Below are 9,989 nucleotides of genomic sequence, written 5' to 3'. Positions count from 1 at the left end.
ATCACCATGTGGCTTATCTAGGAACAGCAGCTGATTCGTTATCAACCAGGAGTGTAATTGTAGCGCTTGCGCCGTTTTCACATCATGTAGGGCATGGTTTCAATTCAATGGACCCTGTTTGCTATAAACAGTCATAGGCTTTTGCTAGTCAATAGCACGTTGCGCTGGTGAAGTGCAACGCTGAAATGGCACCCATGAGTGCAGCACTTCACCAGGCTTTCATATGACTACGGACTGCTAACAGCTACCTTTGAAGTCATTTGAGCTGTTCAACAGCTTTCGGTAGGTATATTTGAACAAATCTCAAGAAAGCATTTCACTTTAAATTTGATCAACACGTTTTTGATGGATAAGTAATGAATTATTATCTTTTATCTTAAGATCTAAGAATACAGCTACTTACCCTGCCCGTTCGGAGTGGTACGTCAATCAACAAGTTCTGTTTGTTGTGGAACTTGTAATGTGCAGGAATGTGGCGAAGTGTGACGCAGCGCAGCTTTGTAAGTTGTTTGTGAGTTCATGGCCTGTTGCATGGGGTGGTAGAGTTGACGGGGCAAGTACAAATAGCATCATTGAAGCCCGCCAGGTCGGCGGCGGTGTCATCGGTGGGCGTGCAGCTTAAGGCTGTTTCCAGTTGTGCTCCATTACTGCTCTCATAGACCAGGGAAAAGGGACATGTCAGCTAGCATTCTCCTCGTTGTGTTGGAATATGCGTGTATTTGCTTTAGACTCTGGAGAACTCGACCCCTGCCTGAAGTAGTGCATAATGCTCGCAATAGGGGTTGTGCAGCTTGTTAGAAGCTCTGAGCCAACCTGCAAAAGACTACACTGTGCGTCAGCAATGTCATTAAGAATATCTGCCTTATGTTATAAACCCAAGCCTACAGAGTTTTGTGCACATTCACCACCAATTTCAGCACAGAGGGAGGCAATGTTTCATGAAATTATGATAATAAAAGGGTGAATATAAATGTGAATCCTCAGAAAACATTTCTTACCTGAAAACAAGTTGCACATTAGCTCATTTTGGCCTGGGATGAGTTCTTTCATTGTGGGTGTGAGATTCAGTGGACAGTGTTGCATAGGCATCACATGCAGTGGGTTAATTTTTAGCAGACTTCTTTCTAAGAGCTCTTTGTTGGCTTAATCTTCTTTCTTTCTTGACAGCAGGATTTAGATTGGATAAAAATTAGAGACCCATATAGGTGCTGTCATCACTTTCTCCTTAGGTTTGCAGGAGGAGCTGCAGGGTTTTGTTCAAGGTTTCCAGCTGCATACTCACATATAGGTGATCTCTGGTCATCTGTGCTTGGTGTATTTCAGGTTTGAGGTAAACCCTGCCTGCATGTCCTAGAGGCACCATGTGGAAGTGCAGGAGATGTGAAAAGCCAGTGTACTTTGGTAAGTTGTCCTGATGTGTAGAGGCACAAATAAATATAGTGTAGAAGTTAGGCTAAAATACTCTTGCTATCACAAACATTGCAATTATTTAAATTCATCTATAAATAAGCATTTCTGTTATGATGTACATTAACAAATGAAATGATCATGTTGTTCTCTGTAAGTGAGCATTCCACCATGGCCATGTTGATTTCATCACATATACCATCTGTAATAACTTACAATTATCTAGAAAAACCATCATACAACATTAAGGTATGTTTGGTTATTCTCAATGATGCAGCCATGAGCAAAACAGTCAATCTTTTCATTTATGCCTGGACTTTGCTATTCTGAAATGTGCTGCCAGCATATAATAGGACAGTGATGGCTCCTAAGGACTGGACAATGGGCTAAGGCAATGGAGCAAAACATTTTGGTTCTCTTGTCCAAGAGCTAAAATGAGCCACTCAATGCCAGACCATCAATGTCATATTTAGAGTTGTTTCTCACTCAGTGATGCATTTTGTTGCACCAGTATGGAGGGACATGTTGCAACACAGTGTGATATGTCTGTCTGCATCTCACCCATCAGCTGAGCGAAAGCAGAGCATGGGGTTTGACTGGCACCCAGAGTGTCTGCGCTGCAGCGAGTGCAGCAAGAGGCTCAACCCTGGCCAGCATGCAGAGGTAGGGGCTGTTGAGTGTAATGTCTGCCTGCTTGCTGGCCATTAACAAGCAGTGGACTTTTTGTTGTCCTCTCAGGGCGCACCAGTTGCGGAGACTGTTTTACGGCAATTGGTGTAGTTGTTAGCTCTAGCCATCACCTTGCATCAGATGGTGCTTGTGACTGATGTCTTGAACTGAACCAACTATTACATGCTATCACATATGCTTTCATTGTGTCTAATGAAGAAGTTTGCCAGGAACAGTCAACTCTAATGCATTACACTACATCTTGGTGATCTTAAAGCCATTTGTATTGCTAGGAATGGACATTTCATGACATCTGGCATGAAGAACATGATGCCACTAGGCTGAGCACCTCATTGTGCTCAAAACACCATTCTGGTATCATAGCCCCCTGATGATGTGCATGCTATGCAGATGCCACACTGCCTAGATGCACTTGTACCTGCTCTCAGACACCAGACCACTCAGCCTCACATGCTGGGCACATTATCTGTAGCTCTCTTGTTCATTGAGTGTCGAGGCTACGAGATTGAGCGGACCCAGAATACCGAGTCCGAGTCGAGTCGCATCCCCGAGCTTGTCTGCTAGGTGACCCGTCGCCGGTCAATCCTCGGTCAGTTTTTACCTTTCTGAGTGACATCAACCCCCAACCTTGAATTCGCAATGACCTGGCCTGACCTGAACAGCTCAGAAGGCACATCACCCGCAGTCTGAAAATACATTCGGTTTCCATTTACAGCGTCCTGTTCCGGTGTGCAGCCGACAAGGCACCGAGGGAGAGTTGAAACTGCTGCTTGTCTGCACATACTCGGACGACTTGACGTGGCTTCTTTAAGCACGATGTGGGTGCAAATAACCACTGCACCTCATGTTTCCATGAGACTCAAACGCTAACCAACTTCCCGGCGTCGCAGCACAAGGGGGCGCCGTACTGCCACGTGCCGTGCTACGGCGCTCTGTTCGGGCCACACCTGTTCGGCCACGGCACGCACGTGGAGGCGCACGCGAGCTTCGGGCGGCGCGGCTCGGAGTCGGAGACGGCGCGCGAGCTGGCCGACCGCCAGCTGCTAGAGCGCCAGCTGAAGGCCTACAACAAGTACCACGAGAGCAGCCGCACGCAGATCCACAGCAGGGAGGCGAGTGCTGGGCCGGGGACGGGGGCCGGCCGGGGACGGGAGACGGCGGAGGCCAGGGGACGGGAGGCGGCCGGGAGACGGGAGACGACGCCGGTCAGGGGATGGAGGACGACGGAGGCCAGGGGACGGGAGACGGGCGCCGGCCGAGGATGGGAGACGGCGGAAACCAGGGGACGGGAGACGGCGGAGGCCAGGGGACGGGAAATGGCGCCGGCCGGGGATGGGAGACGGCGGAGGTCAGGGGACGGGAGACGGCGCCGGCGGAGGATGGGAGACGGCGCTGGCCGGGGACGGGAGACGGCGCCGGCGGAGGATGGGAGACGGCGCCGGCCGGGGACGGGAGACGGCGCCGGTCGGGGGCGGGAGACTGTGTCGGTGAGGGACGGGAGACGGCGCCGGTCGGGAACGGTAGACGGGAGACGGGCGTCGGTGAGGGACGGGAGACGGTGCCGGTCCGGGGCGGGAGACGGCGGAGGCCGGGGACGGTGGAGGCCGGGGACGGCGGAGGCCGGGACGGCGCCAGTGAGGGACGGGAGACGGTGCCGGTCGGGGGCGAGAGATGGCGCCGGTGAGGGACAGGAGACGGTGCCGGTCGGGGGCGGGAGACGGCGCCGGCGGAGGACGGGAGATGGACGCCGGCCGACGCCGTCTCCCACATGCCTGGTCTATCACATGCTTGCGGTACTGTCTCCTTATTCAACTTAGCGTGATATGTCAATGTATGCATTGCCTACAGAGAGCGTTCCATTCAAAAATGCTCCCTCCGAACTAGACACCATAGGAATGGATTCAGGCGTTGAGCCTTGCGTATTTGAGTCATAACCAAACCTGACTCAGACCTGCGGTCATTCAGGCAGCATCCAGCAGTGAGCCGCAATCAGTAGTTGACTCCGCGGAACTGGGATCAACCACATGTTGATTATCCGATGTGACATCTGGTGTGACGGCTCGGCCGAGCCGTCACACCTCCCCCCCCCCGCCCCCCCCCCCCGCCCCACCGCGCGCTACGTCGCGGGTCGTGCGCGTGCTTTGACGCGCCGACCTGGCCGCCTGTGGGCGCCGCCTCAGCCGCCGAGTAACCCGCACCGCGGCGCGTGCGCTGCAGAGGAACGGCCGCCTGATCCTGGACGGCGTGCTGAAGCTGTACTGGGGAGTCAACAAGCTGCTCCAGTTCAAGGAGGATGACGACCAGCGGCCCATCGTCAGGAAACGCATGTCGCAGTTCGTGGAGGTACGGCGCTGCGGAGCTGGGATGGAGAGGGCGGTGGGTGGCTCAGAGCTGGGCTGGGATGGAGAGGGCGGTGGGTGGCTCAGAGCTGGGCTGTGATGGAGAGGGCGGTGGTTGGCTCAGAGCCGGGCTGTGATGGAGAAGGCAGTGGGTGGCTCAGAGCCGGGCTGTGATGGAGAGGGCAGTGGGTGGCTCAGAGCCGGGCTGGGGTGGAGATGGGGAGGGTTGTGGGTGGTCCTGATGCTCTGGTCTGGTGTGAGGCGGCTCTGAGCAGCGCCGTCCTTGGCCGCCAGGACTCGCCCGTGCTGTGGCTCTAGGTTATTTGTTCTGTGGGTTCAGGTGTGCTCTTGCGGGGGGGGGGGGGGCGCTGGACTTCGGCCGGAGAAACGAGACACGATGCTGATGGCTGTATTAAGGAGCAAATAACCCCAGCGCGAGGACACTCAAATTAGTACACATAGTGCCTATTAAAGGTCGCTATTAAATCTGTCATCGCAAGCAGAAAACAACCTGTGTGTAACAACCACAGGTGTGTATTTTTCACTTATTTGTGAACCAGTTGCAAAGTGACATCAATGTTATGTGTCATCTATGGACTTCATTCACTGTGTTATCAAACTCCCCTTGCCTTCATTGTTACTGTGTACACTCTCCCACTACCATAATGGGGTACAGTTACTAGCGTCACCCTGCCGCCGCCAGCCGACCCAGCGTAGCCTCGACTCTGATTCCGGCTCGGACAGCGGCTCAGCGCCGGCCACGCCCGTCTCCTCGCCGGCGCACGGGCACGCGCGTAACCAGAGCGTCACGCCGCACGCGCTCAGCCAGCTGGCCAGCGTCACGCCGCCGCCGCCGCCGGAGGTCAGTCAGCGCGCCGTTGGGCCGCCGGGCTGGACTGGAGTGGTTACGCCTCACGCATCAGACCAGACGCGCCTCACGCATCAGACCAGACACGCCTAACGCATCAGACCACAAACGCCTCACGCATCAGAGCACAAACGCCTCACACATCAGACCACAAACGCCTCACGCATCAGAGCACAAACGCCTCATGCATCAGACCACAAACGCCTCACGCATCAGACCACAGACGCCTCACGCATCAGACCACAAATGCCTCACGCATCAGACCACAATTGCCTCACGCTTCAGACCACAAACGCCTCACGCTTCAGACCACAGACGCCTCATGCTTCAGACCACAAACGCCTCACGCATCAGAGCAGACACTCCTCACGCATCAGACCACAAACGCCTCACGCATCAGACCACAAACGCCTCACGCATCAGACCACAAACGCCTCACGCATTGGAGGAGACACTCCTCACGCATCAGACCAGTCTTTCATGGTTTATCTTCTATTGAACTTTTGCAAAGACGTCACTTGCATTGTGTGCGCGGCACATGCATGTCCCACCCCTTTGTGTAAGGGGAGCTGACGATGTAAACACAGTGTGTTCCTGGTGGTGTCGTTCAGGATCAGCGAGTTTCCAGATGACGAGCTTGTTGTATGCTGTAGCCTGTGATGCTGGGGTGTGGTTGTACCCGTGCACCTTGCCTCAGGCGGAGACGAACGGTCACGTGGTCCCCGAAGACGGCGTGGAGAAGGGTCAGCTGGAGGTCAGCGAGGTGGAGAACTGCAACAAGGAGGGGCCTTCCCCGGCCGCCGTGGTGGACTCGTCGCCGACGGACGAGTCCACCACCGAGCCTCCCCTCCGGCAGCCGGCCAAGTCGCGGGTCATCCGGCGACGGCCGGGACGGCGCATGAACAAGACCAAGATCAAGGTCAGTCCCAGAAAAATGGTTTCCATGTGTACTATGCTATCAATGTGCCCAAAAGACCAAACCAGCTTCATCATTTTAGCAGAGGCGAGTTGATCTGGAGCTATTTCCATAAGTGATATATCGACCCAACGTGGCCAATTTCGTCGGTATTTACACTCCCCCCCCCCCCCCCCCCGATAACAGTGCAGTTTGCAGTTAAGCATTTACACTGTTTGTGGAGGTGATCACCATTGGTCGTAACCTGCCGTACTATGGCGGAGGTGGTGCCCGCCTGAACTCTTCTGCCGTGACTCGACCGAAAGCTGTGATGTACAGAACATAGGATATGAGGCGTCAAACGGCGTTTGTATGCGTGCTGATCGCTAGTTGGCACTGTACTGTCCTGATATGACCTGATCTGTGGCTGACCTGGCACGGCGTGACACTCCTGGCCTGACCTGACCTGCCGCTGAGTGATCTGCCCGCTGCTGACTGATGTGACGCCCTGACCTGACCTGACCTGATCTGACCTGACCTGACCTGACCTGCTGTGGCCGGCAGCGTCGCTGCTCCATCAACGGCCACTTCTACAACCGCGAGACGTCGGTGTTCACGCCGCCGCACGGCTCCGGCCTGTCGGTGTGGGTCACCTCGCTGGTGACCTCGCGTGAGATGATCGACATGGTGCTGGAGAAGTACCGCGTCGAAGACCGCGCCGACAACTTCGCCCTCTACATCGTCTGGGACTCGGGCGGTGAGTGAGGCCGACTCGGCGGCCGACACGGCGGCGACGCGCGCCGCACACGCCGCACACGCCGCTCACGCCGCACACGCCGCACACGCCGCACACGCCGCACACGCCGCACACGCCGCTTGCGGCTCAGCCAGGACGGGAGGAACATGATCCGCCGCCAACGAAACACCACACGCTTGCCATTTTGTTTAGCGTGTTAATGTCGTGGAAAAGGTGTGGAAATAAAGGAAAGCGAATAAGAATGCCTGCTGCAGCTTCACTGGCATACTGCATTGCTCTACGTGTGCTTGTCAGCGATATTCCAGAATTTCTGCCAAGAACCGGACGCGACAGAGTGACAAAGCTGCTTGAAGTTGCTTGCTTGAAGTTGACACACCATAGTCCTCCGTCTGGGTCACGTGAGACGGTCAGAGGGCCAGTGTATGTGTTGACCATAAACCCCCAATAGTTGCTGTGCTGCGCGCCGCCTGGCCACCGCCGGAGACCTGGGGTAGGGAAACGCCACGTGGTGGCGACCGTACCCAGTTTAATCCACATCAGCTCAACGCGTTCCCTTACACAGCCTCGTGCAGGCAGCTCTGCAACACTGCTCTCTCAACATCCCCCATCTGTGCTGGGGTCTGATGTCTGTTGGGTTTGAGCAGGAGGGGGAGGGGGAGTGTGCAGTCTCTGAGAACTGGGCGAGCTCAGCTGGGTGGGGGTGGGGGGGGGGGGGGGCGACTCTTCGTGATCTGACGAAGCTCAGCTGGAGGGAACTCTGCTGTATGATCTGGAGGCCCGCGGCCGGTGTAGAGACGCCGGCTGGTGCGTTCGCGTGCGCTGACGCCCGGCCGGTGATGCCCCGTGTCATCAGAGCGGCGGCGTCTCCGGAGTGACGAGTACCCGCTGCTGACGAGGATCTCCAGCGGTCCGTCGGAGGCGGCCGCCCGGCTCTTCATCATGGACCGGGAGACCACCGCCGAGATCCGTGAGTGGCCGGCCGGCGGCGCGTCCCCCGGCACGGCCGGCCGGTCCCCGCCCGCCGGCCGGCCGCAACCAGCCGCTCGCACAGTCGCGGCATCGATACTGCTGGCCGTTGGGATGAGGTATGCCTCCCCAGCTGGCGCCGTGCGGTGTTTGGTGTTCAGAGGAGCGGCGCTCAGACAGAGCGCTCGTTGTTGCTGTGGCGCCTTTGGTCCAACCGCTTCGCTGGGACCGCCTGCCGGACCCAGGACGCCAGCAGCGTATCCACGTGCTCGTCCCCGGACCCTGGCTCGTTATTGTTTCAAGCGGCACACTGCAAACATCCGCTGGACAGAAGACCCGAACGCACTGCAGCTCGTGCTGACCTCTAACCTCTCTGGACAGGGAGTGAGGTGGCGCAATACATCAACCTGACCGATGTGGAATGCACCGCCATCTTGCAGAAGTACAGGGAGGAGGAGGAACGCCAGCTGCAGCGAATTAAGGACAAGTAGGTGACTGGGGGCAGTGGAGCTCAGTCACAGCTAGTGAGCCTGGAGACCTGTGTGAGAACAACGTGGACTGAAGAGAATGTTCTCTTCAGGTGTCGTTTGTTAAGCTATGTGATGATGGGCTCGAGTGGCGCGTGGGGGCCCCCACCTTTCCGTCGCTACCGTCTGACACGTTTGACACGGTGTGCGTGACTGGCTCGTGCCACTCCTTGCGATAGTGTGGCGCCAGGCCGCCGCGCGCTGGTCTCGGCCGGGCCGGGCCGCCGCGCCCCAACCACGCCTAGGATTGTCGCCCATACTGACCCTCCTCTCCCCCGGCGGGTGCGGCAGGCGCCGGGCCGCCGCGCTCTGACGACGCTCAGGCTTTTCGCCCGGTTCTAACCATCCTCTCCCCCGGCGGGTACGGCAGGCGCCGGGCCGCCGCGCTCTGACCACGCGCATGCTCTTCGCGCCATGCTGACCCTCTTCTGCCCGGCGGGTCCGCCAGGTTCGCCGAGATGAGGGAGCGCATCAAGAGCCGCATGCGGGATCTCAAGGTGCAGCTGTGAGCCGGCTCCGTCGGCGGCGAGGCGCAGCGCCGCCGCGGCCGGCCTGGGTCGCACATAGCGCTGACGTCACGGGCCGTGACCAAGTGCCCGCACTCAAGAGCTGAGGCTAGCTTTCTGATTGGTTGCTGTCGCGATATTGTTTTTGTACAAGACACTGCAGCATGACTCGTGCCATGATTTCCGTAGTCGTTGCGAGGCTGGCGCGCGTGGCTTCTTCCATTGGACGCTTCCGTATGGTTTGGGGAGGTGGTCTGCGTGTCAGTTGTGGATCCGATGCTCGCGCCCTCTGCTACGGAGGAGCCTTTACGTAGCGAAGAGCGTGGCGGACTGGCGAAGGTATCTTATCGCTGCCTGTTTTCGGAGACGAATGTGTCGTCTCAAAGAACTAAGCCCATTCCGACGGATGGCAGATTGGGCTTAGTTCGCTGTCTAACCCGCTGGGGCAGTTCACGGATTGGTTACCGGAAGCCAGTCGCGGGCCGTAGGCTGCCCGTTCTGCTGTGATTGCGCGCGTTGCCGCCAGGTGTCTCGTGTGGAGGCGTGGAGTGATCGGCCCGGAGACGCGAGACGGATTGGTTCTGGGCGGGATCGCCCTCGCCGGGGTCCGTGGGATCGTCACAGCTCTTTCCTGCGGCCGGGCTCCAGCCGAGTGGTGCCCAGCCGAGTGGTGCCCCTCCTGCTCCGAGGAGGAGGAGCAGGAGGAGGAGGGAGCTGCCCTCTGGTCAGCGACCCGGACGGGAGGGGGGGGGGGGCAGAGGTTGGCCCCAGTGATGAGGGGCACCGATCCGGCTCGACGCTCCGGCGCGTGTCTCAGTTTGGTCGGGGGGGGGGGGGGGGGAGGAGGCAGTCGACTGACGCGTGGGAGGACGTCCGAACACGGCTGGAATCCGAGCGCCGGTTAGACCGGAGGCCAGCGTGGGGCCCGGGCAGGCCCCCGCGGCCGCGTCCGGTCCCGCGGTGGGAAGGTACGTCAAAGCAGGGACTAACAGGAACGCGGCGCCGGTGAGTGGGGTGGAAGGGAGTGTGAGCGT

The 9,989-nt window shown here is 57.9% G+C and overlaps 1 protein-coding gene across 3 annotated transcripts; it reads left to right on the top strand.

Annotated features, from left to right (window-relative positions):
• Positions 1–206: 206 nt before the first annotated feature.
• On the top strand, positions 207–9,688 carry LOC119104205 (ras association domain-containing protein 4). Of its 3 annotated transcripts, none has more exons than XM_037227871.1 (11): positions 207–282; positions 1,324–1,401; positions 1,976–2,070; positions 2,988–3,209; positions 4,315–4,440; positions 5,140–5,298; positions 6,002–6,223; positions 6,764–6,956; positions 7,810–7,923; positions 8,304–8,409; positions 8,898–8,958. In XM_037227871.1, the coding sequence occupies exons 2-11, from the start codon at positions 1,362–1,364 to the stop codon at positions 8,956–8,958; spliced, it is 1,338 nt and encodes a 445-aa protein (XP_037083766.1). In that variant the 5' UTR covers positions 207–282; positions 1,324–1,361. The 3 variants fall into 3 exon arrangements, with proteins under 3 accessions (XP_037083766.1, XP_037083767.1, XP_037083765.1); XM_037227872.1 differs by lacking the exon at positions 207–282 and adding an exon at positions 535–605 and having other exon boundaries at positions 8,898–9,688; XM_037227870.1 differs by lacking the exon at positions 207–282 and adding an exon at positions 620–830.
• The last annotated feature ends 301 nt before the right edge of the window (positions 9,689–9,989 follow it).

This window comes from Pollicipes pollicipes, unplaced genomic scaffold (genome assembly GCF_011947565.3).
Source record: "Pollicipes pollicipes isolate AB1234 unplaced genomic scaffold, Ppol_2.1 Scaffold_6052;HRSCAF=7182_pilon_pilon_pilon, whole genome shotgun sequence".
NCBI lineage: Eukaryota > Metazoa > Arthropoda > Thecostraca > Pollicipedomorpha > Pollicipedidae > Pollicipes > Pollicipes pollicipes.
Note: the sequence above shows the minus strand (reverse complement) of the source record. Positions and strands in the feature narration are given on the sequence as shown.

Coding starts and splice junctions, on each gene's coding strand:
- LOC119104205 (XM_037227872.1), top strand. CDS start 1,362: ATGTGGAAGTGCAGGAGATGTGAAAAGCCAGTGTACTTTG. Junction 6,957..7,809: donor CATCGTCTGGGACTCGGGCG/GTGAGTGAGGCC, acceptor CCGTGTCATCAG/AGCGGCGGCGTCTCCGGAGT. Junction 7,924..8,303: donor GGAGACCACCGCCGAGATCC/GTGAGTGGCCGG, acceptor CTCTCTGGACAG/GGAGTGAGGTGGCGCAATAC.